This window comes from Xenopus laevis, chromosome 4L, assembly GCF_017654675.1.
Source record: "Xenopus laevis strain J_2021 chromosome 4L, Xenopus_laevis_v10.1, whole genome shotgun sequence".
NCBI lineage: Eukaryota > Metazoa > Chordata > Amphibia > Anura > Pipidae > Xenopus > Xenopus laevis.
In genome coordinates, this window is record NC_054377.1 from 116,929,783 (window position 1) to 116,949,566 (window position 19,784).

Genomic DNA, 19,784 nt, shown 5'->3' on the forward strand with positions numbered 1-19,784 from the left:
ACATGGGTTGGTCACAATACAAACCTTTCCTAATCTAATTTCTTATCATAAGAGGTTACTTAAATGTTATTGTGTGTTTCTACAGGAACAATGGGAACACTTTTCCCTCTTTAGGAGAGCTATGCCAAGCACATACCCACAACATGTCAACAATATTTAAATGAGAACTAAACCATAAAAATGAATGTGGCTAAAAATACCATATTCTATATACTGAACTTATTGCACCAGCCTAAAGTTTCAACTTCTTCTTTGCAGAAATGGTCCAGGACTTCAAACTTGTCACAGGGGGTCACCATCTTGGAAAGTGTCTGCGACACTCACATGCTCACTGGGCTCTGAGCAGCTAAAAATAAGAAAATAAGATTGACCTGTAATATAAACTGATGCTACAGGGCTGGTTATTGCATTCTGATGCTAGTTGCACTGGTTTCTGTGCTGCCATGTAGTAATTATCTCTATTAATTTCTAATCAGCCTTATAGTTAAGCTTTAGTTCTCCTTTAAATGCCCTTCGCAGAGATTAAAAAATCTACAATCCAAAAGCAAAACCACTTGCCATGTTTTTTACATACTACCCCCAAAAATCCCCATTGAAAAACAAAAGGGAAAATTGCTGCGGTGATCACTGACTAAAGTTGCTCCTGTGTTGCTTAGATAATTATAGGGCTCTGCCTGTACTCCTGAGCATTCATTTTCCAGAAGAGAAATTCTGCGTTTATTTTCAAATGATGCATGTTCAGAAACCAGTTGAATAGAGTGTCGCGTTTGGAACACACGAAAACACACTTATGTGCATCTAAAAAAAAATATATAAACGCAATATATGTATTTTATCTGTTAAACATGCTTTTAAAACTCATAAAAGAATGCCCCCTATGTAAGAGCCCTTACAGCTCTCAAGGATGGAAACATCTTGATCTCCTCTCCTACAAATTCCAGAGCTTGCAGCATCATGTAAGAGTGAGAAAAACATAATGCACTTTAACTTTGGGGAATACTTATAAAGAGCATGTGAAAAAAATTAACATTGAATAAGCATTAACATGATGCCACTGTGGTTGTACAACACCACATACAGGTATGGGACTTGTTATCCAGAATACTTGGGACCTGGGGTTTTCTGGATACTTGATCTTTCGGTACTTTGGATATTCATACCTTAAAAAGATACGGACACCAGCAATTAAACTGTTTTACATTTATCATAATAGTGTCTTTGAAAGCTACTTATAACTTTGCACAATGCTTTTACGTTACCTGTCTGATGCCCCATGTTCCTGTATGAGGGGGCTGCCATATTTGTGCAGCAGGAGTCCGTTCGCATTAGAAATTTTAACTGACGGGCTGAGATGGGACAGTCAGGTTGACAAAACAGTCTGGTTTAGAAACTTCAACTAACCACTTACAAAAACAAACCTCTCCGCAAAAAAAACGATCAACATGATAGGTAACTTTTAAAGTACATTCATATTTTAAAACTTACTTTTTTAGTGTCGGTATCACTTTAAGTCTACTAGAAAATCATGTAAACAATAAATAAACTCAATAGGCTTGTTTTGCCTCCAATAAGGATTAATAATATCTTGGTTTGGATTAAGTACAAGGTACTATTTTTATTACAAAGAAAAAGGAAAATGTTTTCAAAAATTTGGATTATTTGGATAAAAGTGTATGGGAGACAGCCTTTTTGTAATTTGGAGCTTTCTGGATAATGGGAGCTTTGGAGCTTTCTGGATAATGGGTTTCCGAATAACTGATCCCATACCTGTATTTATAAAGATGTGCAAAGAATTTTAGCATATATGTTAAGTGTGTTAAAAAAATAAAAATAAAGCAGTGTTAAAAGCAGCATATGTGTCCGTCACTTAATCAGGGCTTTTTAAAGCTGAAATTCATTGCTACCTGAATCTGGCCCATTGCATTGCACGTGTTCTAAACCGAGTTGGTGTAAAATAATGACATCAATTATTTTATGCTTTATCACGTAATATAATTTTATACAGCTATATATATATATATATATATATATATATATATATATAAAAAAAAAAAAGTTATTCTAAAACCATAGGTCAGTGTGGGAATGATGTTGCAATTTTAAATGATTGTTTATGCGGCTTTAAAAATATTCCCGAGATGGTAAGCTTCATTATGCGCGTTTCTCATTCTTTTATGATGCTGCGGGTTGAGGCATGATGAGGGGAGGATTACTTATTGAGCAATCATGATGCACGTTATTTTCCTTTAGTGCTAGGCGATTGTGTGGGCTATGGCTAATACCAGGTATACTCGCCACCTAGTGCTGCCCTGTCTTTTAGCAATGGACAGGAATGACATCCACCCTTCAAAGCATCTGCAGGTAGAACAATAAAAGCAAACCACTGATTTGCCCTAGGTTATTGCCCAAATGCAATTTTGTCCAGTGTTTCTAGATGACCCCATGTACAGGAATGGGATTCTTTTTCTCTGTAATAATAAAACAGTAGTTTATACTTGATCCAAACTAAGATACAATTAAGTAAATGCTGCACCCGGAATAGTTCACCTCAAAGCCGTCCCAGCCACCGGAAACCTGCGTTAACCTGACCCTCCGACACTGCTAAATGATCTTCTGTAGCGTTTCAGTGACCCCGGGCTGGGGGGCGGCACAATCCTTCCATAGACTAATTATGAATTCAAATAGAACTTCAGCCTATGGAAGGATCGCTCCGCCCCCAGCCCAGCGTCACTGAAGCAACACGGAAGATCCATTAATAGTGTCAGCGGGTCGGCTGCACATAGGTTCGTGGGGATGGGGGGGGCTTTGAGGTGAACTATTCCAGGTGCAGTTACTTGCACGTTCCTATGATTTTTATAGGAACGTGTCAGTATCGCTTTAATGTTTGATTATTTAGTGGATGTAATGATCCAAATTACAGAAAGATACGTTATCTGAAAAACTCCAGCTCCTGAGCATTGTGGATAACCTTAACTGGCCTAACTGCATAGGGTTATTGGTGTAGGCCTAAATGATAACAATAATATTACGGTTGCTGAGTTTCTTCTCCAGCAGACCACAGTTTCTATAGGCTTGTGGACGTCGGTGTGCAGAAACTGTGCCGTGGACTGTAAGTGGTGGTTGTGTTCCTTCCCCTACTTTGCTGTTCCAGACATCTTAGCCATCTGTCACCCCAGTCAGAGAAACTGTGTTAATCTGTGCTGGCGTATGCCACTGTTTTTATTATACTGCTTTACTTGTCCTTATGGAGCACCAGAAATAAAAAAAAATAATCTGTTTACTGGGATGTGCGTCTGAAAGAATAAGTCTTTAGAATGCTGAAACTTGTACAGTTATGGGACCTGTTATCCTGAATGCTTTGTGCCTGGGGCTTTCCAGATAATGGATCTTTCCATAATTTGTATCTTCATACCTAAATTCTACTAGAAAATACATTAAATAACCCCAATAGGCTGGTTTTGCTTCCAATAAGGATTAATTATATCTTAGTTTGGATCAAATACTCACTATTGTTTTATTATTACATAGAAAAAGGAAATCATTTTTAAAAATTTGAATAAAAAGGAGTCTATTCAAAACTATCCGGATAATGGGTTTCTGAATAACGCATCCCATACCTGTACTGTGTGTCCAGTGCTTTTGTTTCATATTATTGGTAGCCTTTGTGTGGCAGTCCTTTCCATATACATACTGGCCATTCCTTGGGCCACAATCTTGATTCCATATCAGGGTTCCTTTATTTCAGGTGTACTGTTTGGGATTTTCCGACCGCACTCCAAATTAGATAATCTTTTTTTAATGCAATTCTTATTGAAAGGCCTGTGTTAAGCAGGTCATACACGGGTTGATAAAATGTGCCCAGGAGTCCCCTCCAGACCAAGTTGCAACTCTCTGGCCAGGGTATGAGGCACTCGCGACTGCCTGCCTAACCAATATTGGCACGTTTCAAAATCCTGTTGGGCAGGGACCCTATATTTGCAGTACTCCTGCTGTATAATGAGCCAGTCAATGTTGTACAATAATGTGATCCACCATGCAGTTTTTGATCGTTTGAAAAGTGTTGTATAGCACCACTGAATAAATTTGGGATCACCCCGTTTGCTGCAACTACAGGTATTGGCATTCTTTTCTACTTGGATTTACTAGTGGCGAGTGGCTAGGCCAGTGCCATATACCTTCATCCCCTGAATTGACTTTGTATCCACCATGCAGTTGGCCAAATTGAGCATAGATCTGCTTGTTTTGGCAGGCCTAATTATATTTTAGCTCTAGTAGTATGTGATTCCCATGGGAGTGGTAAAGCCAGGCTTCCTTGTGTAGTGTAGAAATCAGTGATGATTTGTGTTTAAGGGAAAGTCTGCCTTTTGTTCAATAAGTGTCTCTTGTCAATATACAATGGACAATGACAAAAAGTGTATTATCAGAAATCGCTATTTTCTATTAAATTTTAAAAAGCAGAGCTTACCTGTTTTAAGTGCAGGAGTGGGGTCACCGACCCCTGTTTTCTTCTTGCAGCAATTGGCTGCAGTTAGAAGTAATGGTGCGGGTGCAGTGCGTGGTTCAGTTGCTTCTGTCTTCATTTGCATAGCAATTGTATTGCCAGTCAATAATCTGTAAGGAATAGCGCAGTAAGCACCAGTTCATTTTGGCAAGAGGGACCTGTTTAACATGTTAATAGAAAGCCTGCCTTTCCCTTTAATGACTGCTAATTCTATAATAGTAGAGTAGAGGCTCTAATTGCCCCCGTAGTTATTGTGAGCTAGGAGGAATGTCACAATACTCCCTGAGTGGTTGCCTGGCAGATGTCTTCCTCCCAACACAGGTACACCAAATATAGTTGCTGGACTGTTATTTTGTAGGGATTAGTTTGCCTGCTAATAAACAGCCTGTCCTAAGGGAGACCGCATCTGGTGAAACCCTTGTGAATTGAACTGTTTTGACAGTTGTTGCATTAGAATTTTTTTCAAAACAACATCCATACCTGTTATAAAGGTGTTTAAATATCTGAGCTGTCAATTAAATATCTGCCCTGCCCCTGCCTTTATGCCTGAGGCATAGAGGCGGGGCAGTCAATTACTTTGACTTTCCATTCAGCACTTCCTACATGTCACTACACTTTTGCATTGCCCCTTCCTGCCCCAGGCCCTATAATTATGTAGGAAACTATGTATGGGCATTAGGTTCCTCATTCGCATGCTTATACAAGATTTTATCTAAATGACAGTGTCCACAAAATGGCTGCTGCCTGCTTGGTGTGATCTTGTAATTCCAAAAGTGAAGAAAACAAAATCTTAATAATATAGTGCAAGTGAAGTTTATTTTGCTCAACCAACTTACATGATAGAAAAGAATTTGGAAATGTTTCATAGGGTGACCGGAAAGTTGTCCATGGCTGCTTCCCATTTTTGATCTTGTTGGGCCATCTTTTGTGTGCCAGTGGCACTGCACATGCTCAGTGTGCTCTGGGCTGATTGTTGAGTTCATATTCATGCATTTTGTCTTCATTCATTCAGATCGAATGAAAAGTGGCAGATACAGAATATATCAAGCCTCATGGTGTGGTATCAGAAATAAAAGCAAATTTTTATTTTGTGGAGCCTGGTTAGAATTCCTTTTAAAGTGGCATGTACTTTAGGCGCTGTGTGTGCTCATTTCCAGTTGCTCCTGCATGGCTACATCATGGCTACCAATTGCTTTCATTTCTGCAGAGTCAGAGCTGGGCTGCAAGATTCTTCTTCAGGGGGAAATATTCGTTATATCTATAGAAGGTTTAAAAGTAAAATAGTAGTATGTCATTATTTCAACGTTGCTCCTTTATAAGGGATTTTAACAGATTCCCTAAACTTTGTGGGTTTACTATCAATTTGTTCATGGTTGGACTGGTCTAATAGACCACCTGGAGGAAACCCGGTGAACTCCATCGGCCTAGGCACATCCAGCGGTGCAGGGAATGCTAGATTTTATCAGGCAGTGTGGAGGAGGTAGCTGGTGGGCCCCTGCCTTAGGTTTTAAAGTGGGGCCCTTTTTACCCCAGTCTGACACTGAACTCACTTAAAGGAAAACTATACCCCATAACAATGTAGGTCTCTATAAAAATATATTGCATAAAACAGCTCTTGTGTAAAACCCTGCTTCATGTAAATAAAACATTTTCATAATATACTTTTGTAGTAGTAAGTGCCATTGGGTAATCATAAACAGAAAACTGACATTTTAAAAAATAAGGGCAGCCCCCTGGGATTATATGATTCATGGTGCACACAAACCAAACACGCTATACTTGTTAGGTCACATGAGCCAATTAACAGACAGAGTTCTGTCTTTTGCTTCCACACTTCTTCCTGTTACAGTTAGAGTTGTAGTATTTCTGGTCAGGTGATCTCTAAGGCAGGAAACATCAAAAGTGGCTGGCACAAGCCTGACCCACAAAGTAGTAGAGCTGGAGTCAGATTGTAAAAAAGCTTTCATTTTATTCTCCATAATTAAGAAACCAGGCCTGACGCGTTTTGTGTCTACCAAGGACACTTAATCATATGATCTCTAAGGCATCACAGGCACAAACACAAAATGGTGGCTCAAGGACTATTTACCTAAATATATATTACAGTTTGATTAGATTCTTTAATATGCCACTTAATTTGATATAAACTATTGGTTGCTCAAGTATTTGTTTGGGGGTATAGTTTTCCTTTAAGCTAGACAGATCCCCGTACATGAGCAATTTTTAACAGGATCACCAACCTGACAATAGTCGGTGAAATCGGTGAAAGGGAGGTGGAAATATATACACACCCTAGTGTATGTGCCTTTCATTGTTGTTTTACAAGCATATGGCAATTTTCCAGCTACCCCACACACCATGTGTTCATTTCATATATTTATACTTGTTTAGGCGCTTTTCCTATAATGTCCTTTGTAGAGAAGAGAACTTGTTGAGAGATGTTATTGGCTAGAGAGTGTCATTGTGGTGCATCTTTATGTTGCCCAAAGGGGTCATTATGTTGTCCTTATACCGTTCATTTACTGTGCAGAAAAGCAACTCCTGTTCACATAGCCTACATGCCAGCACAGAGGCACACTCCCAGAATCTTCCAAGCTACAGAGAGCTCTATGTGGGGAATCCAGGCATGTGGTGGTATGAAGCTACAATCAAATATGAATGGCTTGTCTGATACCCTAATTTGCAAACTAGCCTGAGCTATCGTCATTTATATAGCACCCGCAAGTTATACACCACTTAATATGACGAACAACGTCTGAGCATAAATTGTTTGGTTTTTTTTTTTGGAGAGAGAGTCCCTGTTTATGATTAACACTAGCACTTAATAAATCAGTCAGTTTCTGGGGCATACACCTCATGGTACAGTTAATTTTGTTACTCTTGGTATAAAGGAAGAATCACAAATTTGCCAAAAAATATATTATAAGCAGATCTTGTTTAATGTAAGAGCCACAGATAATAGCTGACCACTGCTTATAGGCACTTAAATGAGAACTAAAGCCTAAAAATAAATGTGGCTAATTGCTTTTTTTTTATATATAGGTATGGGACCTGTTATCTGGAGTGCTCAGGACACTGGGTTTTCCAGATAACTGATCTTTCTGTCATTTGTATCTACATACCTACTAGAAAATCATATAAACATTAAATAAACCCAATAGGTTGGTTTTGCTTCAAATAAGGATTCATTATATCCTAGTTTGAATCAAGTACAATGTAATGTTTTATTATTACAGAATAAAAATAAAATTATTTATACAAATTTGGATTATTTGGATAAAATGGGGTTTTGGGGATTACAGATCCCATACCTGTACTGAACAGACAGTACCAGCAGAGTAATTTAGCAGCCCTATAACAGTACTGATCCATGTCACAAAAAACAAAAGGAACTTGCCATTTTTTGAAAGTCTGTGATTCTGCGCGTGCTCACTATGCTCTGAGAAGCTACGTTTAGGGGAGGCCATATCATCAAGTACAACATGATGCACGTTTGCATCTGTGGGGCACATGTAATGCATTTATGAAGTGTATTGCTTATAATCTTGTGAGGTGACCCTGAACGTGCAGACAGGGAGCATACGAAGAGAGGATTTTTGGCATGGAAACTAAACCCACAAGACTGGGAGGTTTAACATGTTTTTACTGTTAGTGAAACAGAAGAGGTTCTCACGCCAGCATCAGCACGTGGAAGTCACTGATGTGTTTTGGCATGAAGTCAGCCTTTGATTTTGTAAATCGTAGATGTGCCAAGGTGTACAGAAGAGACTAGGGACATCAGATACCTTTCCTAGCTTGGCTTCCTATGAGGTTAACCCTGAGACAGACATCTTCGTTAAATTCTTGTTTCTTTGCCTTTCATGGATATATAAGTGGCTGGTGGGAGAACACATTTCTCTTTTAAATATTGGCTGTACTGTTTGTTTCTTTCCACCCCTATGAATTTGTTTAATATAATAGAGGGAATGTGTATTAACTTAATTTTATTTTTAATATTCTTTTTTGATGACTAATATCTATTACTTGTTCAACATCGGTTTACCTACACAGCCATTGTCTGTATGCCAGACAAGTCAGTCACCTGATCTGAACCCAATTGAGCATGCATTTCACTTGTTGAAGACTAAGCAACTGAAAGCCGCTGCATTAAAGGCCTGGCAGAGCATTAAAAAGAAGGAAACCAATAATCTGGTGATGTCAAGACTTCATGCTGTCATTGCCAGCAAAGGGTTTTCAACCAAGTATTGGAAATGAACATTTGATTTTCAGTTTTTTAATTTGTCCAATTACTTTTGAGCCCAATGAAGCGATTGTGTTAAAAAAGGCTTTAGTTTCTCACATTTTAGGCAATCTTTTTGTTCAACCCACTGAATTAAAGCTGAAAGTCTGCAGTTCAACTGCATCTGAGTTGATTCATTTAAAATTCATTGTGGTAATGTACAGAACCAAAATTAGAAAAAAATTGTCTCTGTCCAAATATTTATAGACCTAAATGTATAAATAGTGCTTCTGATCACTAGTGCGATGCCTTCCATATGTCCTGATAAAAGCTTTAGTTCAGTTCACCAAAAATAAATTTGCTAATTGCTTTTCTCCCCCATTTTCTTATTACAGTCTTCGGTATGCTCGAAGATTGTTCAGCTCCTTGGGCAGAATGAGGTGGACCACCATCAGAAGCAGGTGGTGATGCTGAGTCAAGACAGTTTCTACCGAATACTGACTCCGGAGCAGAAAAGCAAAGCACTAAAGGGACAATTTAATTTTGATCACCCTGGTAAGCTCGTAATGACAGCTCTATCCTAACCGTTTTTATAAGTGGACTTTGATTTGGATGATCAGTAGTAGTTTTGAAGCTCCCTAGCCCTCAGATGTCCTAATGTTTTATTGTTTAATGACTGATTTTTAAAGATTTAAAGAATAAGTAAACCTTTTTTTCTCCTATCACTAAAATATTCTAAATGGCCCCCAGAAAAGTATACCTTTCTTCCTGCATGCAGATTTATTTTCTGTCTATTACAGCCAATTCAACTGCAGCTCTTTTAGTTACTTTCTTGTCTAGTATGAAGCATTGCCAGTAGGCACCTCTTGAGGTCTTCGTTGGAGAGAGAAGGAGAGCTCAGAAAGCAAAAGGGGACAGGGCTTCATACTAGACAAGGATGCAAATAAAAGAGCTGCACTTGAACTGGCTGTAATAGCGAAGGGACACAAGTCTGAATGCAGGGAGAAAAGTATGTTATTCTGGGGATTTAGAGTAATTTTAGAAGAATTTAAAAATAAAATACTTCCTTATCCTTTAAGCAAACCTGCAAATCCTTTTGTATCATCACTTAAGCTACATCATTATTAAATGGGTTGTGTGCCTTTTTATTTCCTGGACTTACTGGCCCTTTACTTGAAGGTATCAGTAGGGTTTCTGAAAGGGCTTCTGAAGGTAGTTCATGAATATGCAACAGCTAAGGGTTGTGACACACGTGCAGATTCGAGGAGATTTAGTCGTCTGGCGACTAATTGTCTCTTCGCCTGGGCGACAATCTCCCCAAACTGCCTCTGCGTGTCTTCCCGTCCGCTATAATGAAAAGTTGCCTGCGGTAAAGCACACAGAGGCTTCGTTTTCCGAAGTCATCTGAAGTTTCCTTGTGAGGCGTCTAAATCTCCCCGATCTGCTTGTGTGTCTCAACCCTAAGGCTCTACATAACACAGTAGTGAGGCTTTGTTGAGATAACAGAAAAGATGGTTTAATGCAATTAAGCTGTATTCCTGGAGTTTTCAAACATTTTAACAATTTTTTAAAGGGTCAAAAGAAGTGGGTGTAGCAACGCCTCTTTGTCTTCTGGGGTAACCACCATAAGATTTAATTTAAATATCGGATGCCAGCAAAGTGTTCCCAGGGTTTGCATGCTGATCTCTAGCTTAATCTTTGCAAAGCATGGAGCTATAGCATGTTTGTCATTACTGTTCACTGTAATGTTGTACAATGAACCAACATTAATGGGTTGCTTCCTTTTGGCATGAGCATTCTTTAAGGAAATCCCGTTTGCTTTTACTAATCACACAGGGATTTGTGCTGAAAAAACTTGTCACTCTTTGTCATTTTACCCTAATGGCCTGAGAGGCACATGCACTCTTAAAGGAGAACTAAAGTCTAAAAATGAATATGGCTAAAAATGCCATATTTTATACACTACACTTATTGCACCAGCCTAAAGTTTCAGCTTGTCAATAGCAGCAATGATCCAGGACTTCAAACTTGTCACAGGGGGTCACCATCTTCGAAAGTGTCTGTGACACTCACATGCTCCGTGGGCTCTGAGGAGCTGTTGAGAAGCTAAGCTTAGGGGTTGTCGCAAATTATCAAGCAGAAAATGAGGTTGGCCTGTAATAAAGGCTGATTATTAAATTCTGATGCTAGTTGTACTGATTTATCAGCTGCCATGTAGTAATTATATGTATTAATTACTAATCAGCCTTATATTGTGACCTTTATTTTCTATGTGTACTGTATATTGTGAGTCAGTCCCTAAGCTCAGTAAGTGACAGCAGCACAGAGCATGTGCAGTGAATCAGCAGAAAAGAAGATGGGGAGCTACTGGGGCATCTTTGGAGATACATCTTTACTGCTAAAGGGCTCTGATTGCCTTGGGCTGGTACAGAAGCCCCAAACAATGTACAACATTTCTAGCTACTTCTTTAGTTAAGCTTTAGGTCTCCTTTAAATTGCCCCCTCCAACTTTGTAGTGGTGACTGCATACAATTTCTTAAACTATATTGTAAGACCTTTTACAATTGTGTGTTTACATATAAGTATTGAAGATATGTACTCTGTTCTTTCCCTTTGTAGATGCCTTTGACAATGAACTTATCTTGAAGACCCTCAAAGAGATCATGGAAGGCAAAACTGTACAGATTCCTGTGTATGACTTTGTTTCCCACTCCAGGTAATTAGAAGGAATCCCTAGCAGTGATCCTTTGGTACAAGGATTTATGCAGTGTATACAAGAATTAACAAAATATATTGGTTTCTGGATATGGGCAGAATAGAATTAGGAATAATTTTTAGAAAGCTGTCACTGGCGAGTTCCATGACCAAATAAAGGTACAAGGCCACAGGCCAAGTGCTTTTATGACTTCATATCCTCATTTTTTAAGGGGGTTGAAATATTTTATAAAACAGCGAGTCTTGTGACATAAAGGACAACAATAGGCACCAAATATAACTGATGACACTCCACCATTTATTAGGATAGAATTTACAGGATATCAATGGCTCTTGTGTATTGTATATGTATGGTATTTAATAGTTCAGTAATGTGAGCTTGTTTTTTTCAGCCTCTCAAAATTTTATTTTTCTGTATTGTGTTCTAAAATGTAATTCAATCAGTTACAAGAAAATATAATACAAGCCTTTTCAGTCTAAAAGCCATGACTAATGTCTGTACAGCTCAGCTAATTTTCAGAAAGGTTGGAAGAAGTCCCGTAATCGGCACATTGCCAAAGAACTCCTTCAGAGTTTTTTTTTTTTTTACAATTTTATTGTATAAATTGCAGGAAGGAGGAGACTCTGGCGGTGTACCCTGCAGATGTGGTTCTGTTTGAAGGGATTCTGGCCTTCTATATGCAGGAGATTAGGGACATGTTCCAAATGAAGCTTTTTGTGGACACTGATGCAGACACAAGACTCTCAAGAAGAGGTAAGGGTTTTTATCCCTCCTTCAACTGCAGATATCTGTGGCCTTTTTTTTTTTTTTTTACCAAAGGCAACTTTGTAAGGCTAGAATCACACTTTGCGTTTATCACCTGCAAAGAAATCCTAGAGAAGATGTTTTTATCACCCTAGAATTTATTGCAAGCACAACTGGATGCCAGGATCTTGTGGTGATTTGTTTTCACCTGACAGATCAGTGTTGCCATACTCGGCTACAAGTAACATGCCATCTTTAGCGAGCAAGCAACCTCTAGGTATTATTTATTATATACATTAAATCTAAATGCTTCAATGTAGCCAATAATAGTTTCACAGGTGTACAAGTGCAATGAGAGAGAATGTGAAGCCTGTAGGGTGAGCTTAGATGCATTAATCTATGCACAAATAGCCTTGGGTGCTGCTTTTGTAGAACTGTATTCCCTCGCCAGATGAGCGGATAGCAGAAGCTGTCGTTACACTTTCTAAATCTGTCCAGTGAAGGCATTCTCCAACAAGTTCTGATTGTGTAATAAGCAAGATCCAAAATGTACCATTCTAAATTGGTGCTGATATTCATATTCTTGTCTTTTGGCATGAGGTAAGGGAAACACGAGTGTAGTATCCTCTGTGTTCTGGGAAAGTTTTGTACATTTTCTCAATGGATTATGCTGGGACTTTAGCAAAAGCAGTTACAACTGACTCATAAAAAGACTCGGATGGGATAAGGCATAGCTGATGCAAAACTGGTAATGGGCCATGTTCTGCTAATATGAGCAGGTCTGCTGAAGTACAGCAATCCATAAAAACCACATTTGGCTTGCAAGGTTTCTTGAGCACAAATCAATAGTATATGATGACAAATGTGTAACTATTAAAAGAAACCTTTATTGTATTGTGCTGATTGTACCTTGCCCTGGTGTTTGGAAACAGCCCATATAGTCCGTTTATTTACACTTGAATCAAAGCTAGCTATTGTTGCTGTAAACTTGGGAGAACTGTGCTCATCTCTGGCTTGAGACAAAACAGTCTTGGAGGGTGAAGTACAGAAAATACTAAATGTCAGCCAGAGTTATTTTTTGTGTGTGTTAAAAAGGCAAATTATTTTCTATATATGAGACCAATTATAATTTCTTTATTAGAGTTGTGCAGCAGGTCGATACCTGTGTTTTACCCACAGCAGTGCAGGTATTCCACAAGTTGGAGGTTGAATGGTTGAATCTGCATATATTGGTGCTGGTCTGTGGGTCACAGGTCTCAGAGACTTTTGCTTCACTTGCAACTGCCGTCAGCTCACTTTTGGTGTAGTGGTGCTAACTAGTAAAAAGCAGGCCAAGTGCCATCTACACACTTGGTCTAAAGACCAATGGTCTGCAAGTCTCCACCTTATATTACCTCTGCTTCATATGAAGGCTACTTCTCTGTTTGAGATTTAAAAACATACATTTGGGTTTCCTTTCCCATTTCTTGGGGTTTAGCGTTTGTTATTTATTTTTTCACAATTCTTCTTAGTCTTGAGGACAGAATTGGTCTGTTTAGAGTACTCTTCATAACCATTGCTTTAAATGGATAAATAGAGTTCTACTTTTTTTTTTCTTTTTTTTTTTACCATAGTTATCTGTCAAACATAAAAATCTAAATTTAGAACTAAGAAATGAATTGTGGGGCCATAGGCGTAAGGCCTAACCCACTCAAAGGGGTTTCTAAGATTTATATTGATATCAATGCAGCCATTCTATAACATACTAAAAGTTAACTTAAAGGTGAACCACCCCTGTAAGTGAAATCACCAGAATTTAGCTCACGCGATTTCCTTTAAAACTCATAACAGTAGGCAACAACAGCATCCCTCAATGTATGGAGTCCCTCTTCTTGGTGCATTGATACTTTAAGAAACAATTACAGCCTATTGGAAAAAATACCCAAACAACTCATGTGCCGTGGTCTCTCTCCCACACAGTGCTTCGAGACATCAATGAGCGCGGGAGGGACCTGGAGCAAGTTCTTACACAGTACATCACTTTTGTGAAGCCAGCCTTTGAAGAATTCTGCCTGCCTGTAAGTAATAGACGTGCTTCCTTATTTCTGGCTTTGTAATTGCCCTTTATAAAGGAGACACAAACACAGGAAATGAGCAGGATGCCTGTGAACTCTGTTGCTCTCCTTTGACGTCTTAAGAAATCAAAATTCAGTATCTGGTTAGTACTGTACTTACAGTATGTTTCTAAAGCTTCAGTAAATGAGCAGGGCTTTCTTTACCTCCTGTATCAGTCAGTATTGGTGTGATTACTGTATGTACACCCTATTCTATTGCACTGGGCTGCAGAATATCTTTTGAACTATAAATACTTTTGTGAATAATACATAGATGATTTTCTTCTATGTCCTTCATGCTGGAGGAGGTGGCTGCCATACTTTTATGAATATAGCCTGAAAGCTGGGAAGAGCTTTATTAATGTTGTGTAAGATTTCAATCATTTCCAGTTAATCATTTACACTGGGGTTTCAGTTGGAATTCTGTTGAATTGCTGCCGCATGTAAATATTTAGCCACTATATTTATGCTTGGTGTATGTGTTCTCACGACTGTTGGCACTGACACTGGGAGGTTTGTTAGGGGTGCTTTATTCTGTGCGCTCTGTATGAAAGCCTTCTTGGAATATTGTAAGAATCTGCATGCTCAAAAATCAGCATTTATTATAAAATGTGCAATATACCTAAGGTCTGTACCCCTCGGGGCAAAACTTCCCCTCCACTGGCACCTCAGGCAGCCACAGCATCCAAGATGACCGACGACACCATTAATTCTCCTTGACCTTGCCCTCAATCCGACTGGGACTCAGAACTGATGGAATCTGAACCGGAGACCAGGCTGACATACTCCTGAGTTGCAATACTTTTCAGTCAGTTTAAAAAGCTGCTGCAAACCAAGTTGTCTGCAGTCACAGCAAAAATCACCGACCACGTGATAAAGGAACTACAGTACTTGGGGAACAGAACTGCAGCGGTAGAGGATAAAGTAGACAACATGCTCATCAAAGTCACTTTACTTGATCAGCTCATCGCTATATTGCTGCAACAGCTGAATGATCTCCAAGATCGCATGGATTACTTGGAAAACAGATTGCACTGGAACAATATAAGGATCCGTGGCCTTCTGGACTCCACCTTGAGATCAACTGCCGGTAGAACTACTACAAGACCTAGTACCTAAACAACTAATACTGGATAGAGTTCACTGGCCCTAGGGCCCAGACAGCAAGGGGCTCCTCTCAAAGGTATAGCCAGAGTTCACTACTTCAAATCTTAGAAAGCTATAATGAATGCATCCAGAGCAGCTTCCCAACAACAATCCAACTCAGGAAACTGATGAAACCAGTGACAACCAACACTGATATCATTCTTCAGCATAGAGACCAATCAGGCTTTATACCTGGCCGGCAAGTTAATGATAACATACACAGAATTATCAACTTAGTACACTTGGCTTATACTAACGGCACTCCCTCCATGCTACTGGCGCTCAACCTAGAAAAGATCTTTGACACAGTCTCCTGGACATATTTATTGAAAACTTATACATTATGGTTTCCCAACTCCTTTCCTTAATGTAATCACAGCCCTATATGAACACCCAACAGCGCATGTAAATCATATGGGTTCCCGTTCTTCTAAATTCTCAATCGGTCGGGCGCACGGCAGGGGTGCTGTTGCTTACCCTAGCCATTGAACCTCTCACAATTGCAATCAGGGCATAAAGCTAAATAAATGGAGTGGGTAATATGGATCATAAATGTGCCTTATATGCAGATTATATTTTGCTTTCAATCACAAACCCCATGACATCTCTCCCCTTTTTGTATCAAGTGCTACATGAATGTCTCTGGACTCCGTTAACTCAAGCAAGCAAGATAGAAGCCCTTAACATTAACCTACCCAGCAATACCGTTAATCTCTTAGAAATTAACTTCCAATTTCATTGGCAGACTAAAAGTCTAAAGTACTTGGGAGTGAACATATACCGCACTTACTATACAAGGTAACGATAACAAAACCTCTCAGATGAAATAGTAACCTCCTGGAGCTTGGTTAGGAAGAATTACTGCCTTAAATGTCAGCACTTCCTCACTTATACCTTTTTCAGGACACTCCATGCAAAGGAATGCTTGGGTCACTACAAAAACCCGCTTAAACTTTGCCACAGCGGCTAGAAACAGGAACAAATGAGGACTTGGCATTCCCAACCTGAAAAACTTCTTTATAGCAGTCCAGTTGAGCCAGCTTATAAATTAGCATTGGACTACAGACATTGCTCTGTGGGCACAACTGGAACAGGACACCTTTAATGGAAACTTGAGATGGACAAAACAAATCAGCAGGCAAGACAAGTAACAACCCAATTATAACACATTTGCTCAAGATCTGAAAAACGATCACTCCCAAACATAACCTGACCTCTCCACACGTACCAGTAGCAAATTTCGAAGCACAGATTTTCCACCGGGAGCAGAAAAAGGTTCCTTTCGCTGGTGGACACAATATAACTTACACATGGTTTACTACCTGATCAAATCAGACTATCTATTATTATAGCAACAATCCAGAATCTTACAACATCCCACAAAGCAAATTTCTAAGGTACCACCAAATAAGGCACTACAAAGGTTCCTTGTGGTAAGAGAAATAATTTTCTCCCAAAAGCAAGCTCAATAATATATGATCATCTTACCCATCTGAATCCTATAAAGGACTTGAGATTTATCCAGCTTTGGGAGAACGACCTACGCATATGTATGGAGGAAGATCAATGGTCTGATATCATTAAAGACAATGTACACTGCTCTGTTAATATAGCCAAGAAGAAGAAACTTCCCAAAAAGTCTTGCACCAATGGTACTTAGTAGCCACACGGTTAGCAAAATGGTACTCTACCTGTTTCCCCATATGTTTCAGAACCTCTGGCCAACAGGGAACTTTTATGCACATCTGGTGGGAATGCCCCAAAGCTGTTCGGTTTTTGATTTGTATTTATACATTTATTACAAACGTCACTGGTTTGACAAGAAAGGACACGGCAGAAGCATTAATACATAAAAGAATCTCAGCAGGCAATAAATATCTCAGGAAATTGATAACACATTTTTTTCCACCTCGAAACAGGTTATAGCTGCTGTTTGGAAATCCCCAGTCCTAGATTTCCACTTAGTTAAAACAAAACTAGACACTGTGTTGGTCTTAGAGAAACTAGCCAGCTTGAAAAAGGACTCACAGAAAACCTAACCAGATTCAACGCAGAGATTCTAATCCTTGAGACAATTTTATAGGCGAAACCCCACTTGTTCTCTCTTTTCCCACTCGGACACTACACTTAGCCCATATTTTGTCGTACTTGTTTATTGCGCTTATTATTTTACTTGGCCCAGGATATTTGCTTTACTGAATTATGTTTGCCTTTTTATATATCTTTGCAAACCGGGGATTGTCCAGTATTTGCAGTCCCTGGACCATGTCTGTTTTTATACGAAATAAAAATATATAAAATAATAAAAGTAGGACATGCACTAAAGGAGAAGGAGAGCCAAATCATAAATAAAGCTGAATGAGAAGTCTGTTAGACTGATAACTTATAGAGTGTAATAAATTTTGTGTCCCTGGTGTCTAGCATTAGGAGCCGCGCTCATCTGAGAATGCAGCGTAGTCCAGTGACGTCATTGATTTCAGGCATCTTCCTCCCTGCTGCCCGAGGCAGCCTTGAGTCGCTTTGGGCCAAATTACTTACTATTGCGCATGCTTCATGCGTTAAGCGGAATTTTTTGCGCATGCGCAATACAGAGGAAAAGGAAGCCAGTAAATCCTTTACCAAGACGGCGGCCGCATTTTACCGAAGGAGAGCTAAACTCAATGCATGATTTTCTGGTTTTCTATACACATAGGTGAGCCAAAAATACAGCGATTAAGTGCAAATGTATGAGAACTTTAGGGGGAGGTAGTGCATACATTTTGCCCTTTAAAAGGGTGAAAATTAAAGTATGTAGCATTTGTGTGCACTGAATTTGTTTCCTCTTCCTGTTTGTACTTGATATTTGTGGGAGCAGCCATGTTTCTTTCCTTTGACTTTACTGTAGGAGATATAACTAATGCAGTCTGTAGAGCACAACCTCCCTGAACAGTGAAATTTAGAAACTTTAGTCGTCAGATATTTATATACGGAAAGGAGATAGTCTACTATATTTAGATGTGTGTGTGTTTTAATCTGCTTGATCTCTTGTATTCTAGACCAAGAAATATGCTGATGTAATCATTCCCAGAGGTGCTGACAATGTGGGTAAGTTGGTACAATGCGGGCATCTGATGGGGGCTGAGTTTTCACTTAAGGCTGTGAAACTTATGTGCACTAATTCCCTGATTGTAAATATAATATTCAATGGAATAAGTCTAAGCCCCAAAGTAAAACACTTAACTCTTCCAAAGTGAAGTCCTCTGTCTCTTCTTACATCACAGACTACATTTCTTAACTTCATGTTTCATCTTTGTTTTGTCTTCTGAAAAATGTTCCTTGCTTCATATTAGAGACACACATTAAACTAAAGCCATATGTTTGACACTCAAATTCCAGGCAATACAAATATTTAGTGGATGTTTTGTCACCCACGCTAGAGGCAACGTTGTGCAGGGACAATGTCCTGTGTCTTCTTACCCTTAGCCTCAATGACGTGCTTTCCATCTTGAGCAAGTTCTTTAAAAAAGCATTGGGCCTTGCTCCTCATCGGCATTTAAAGAATTGCTTGATTACGTATCCTGTCTGCCTTTGGGCTGAAAGAAGATAAACTTGAATGGGTGGGTCCTTCTCAAAATCATCATGTATTAATTGCTGTAAACCCTGGGGAGGTAATAAGAAAGTTTAGGCAAATCTGCCTTAGTGCAGTAACCCATAGCAACCAGTCATGTTTTTACTTCTTCTATTTAGCCTGCAGTAGATTACTTGTGATTAGGGTTAGAGCATTGAGTCAAATGTGCTCAAGGTTAGAAAATCCCCAGTAAAAAAAAAAATCGGTTAATTTTATCTTACTGGCATTTATCTTTCTGTCTGTCATCGTCTATCTTATCGAATCTCTTGCATGCATTCATTTTTTAGAATGTCCTATGCAGCAGGTATGAACTATGTTGCTAACCCACACATTCCCCCTTTGGTTGTTTTGGCTCCAATTAACTTCCAGAAAGCTTGTTAAGGGGGATATGCTCTGGGCTGCTTTCCAGAGAGCAAAGAACGTAGGCTGCAGGGACACAATACCGCTTAAGTATCTATCTGCTCATGGCCTGCAAGGTTTAACTATAGTCAGGCCTTGTCTGTTGCTTCTGTCCTTGGCAGACCTCTGAGCACAGCACACAATAACTCTCTGACTGGCCTGGGTGGATTAACAGAATAGTGGGTGAGGGACTGTCTATAGGATGGCTTCTTCCCAAAGAATGTGCTGAGACCGTAAAAAAGGCAGTTTACTCCCCCCCCCTCATGCGCTGACTGAGGTGCTTGTATTTTGGTGTATGTTAACCCCATCCATCTGGCTAATTGTATTTGATGTATTTGTTCTGGACCATGGAAGATTAA

General features: G+C 39.3%; 1 protein-coding gene across 1 annotated transcript in view; it reads left to right on the forward strand.

The window, feature by feature from the left end:
* Positions 1-19,784, forward strand: part of LOC108714503 (uridine-cytidine kinase 2) — a 39,002-nt gene that overhangs the window by 15,966 nt on the left and 3,252 nt on the right. Inside the window, exons 2-6 of the mRNA XM_018258798.2 lie at positions 9,116-9,275; positions 11,340-11,436; positions 12,047-12,189; positions 14,140-14,237; positions 18,455-18,503. Of these exons, the coding sequence (XP_018114287.1) occupies positions 9,116-9,275; positions 11,340-11,436; positions 12,047-12,189; positions 14,140-14,237; positions 18,455-18,503 (547 nt within the window). The remainder of the gene's footprint in view (positions 1-9,115; positions 9,276-11,339; positions 11,437-12,046; positions 12,190-14,139; positions 14,238-18,454; positions 18,504-19,784) is intronic.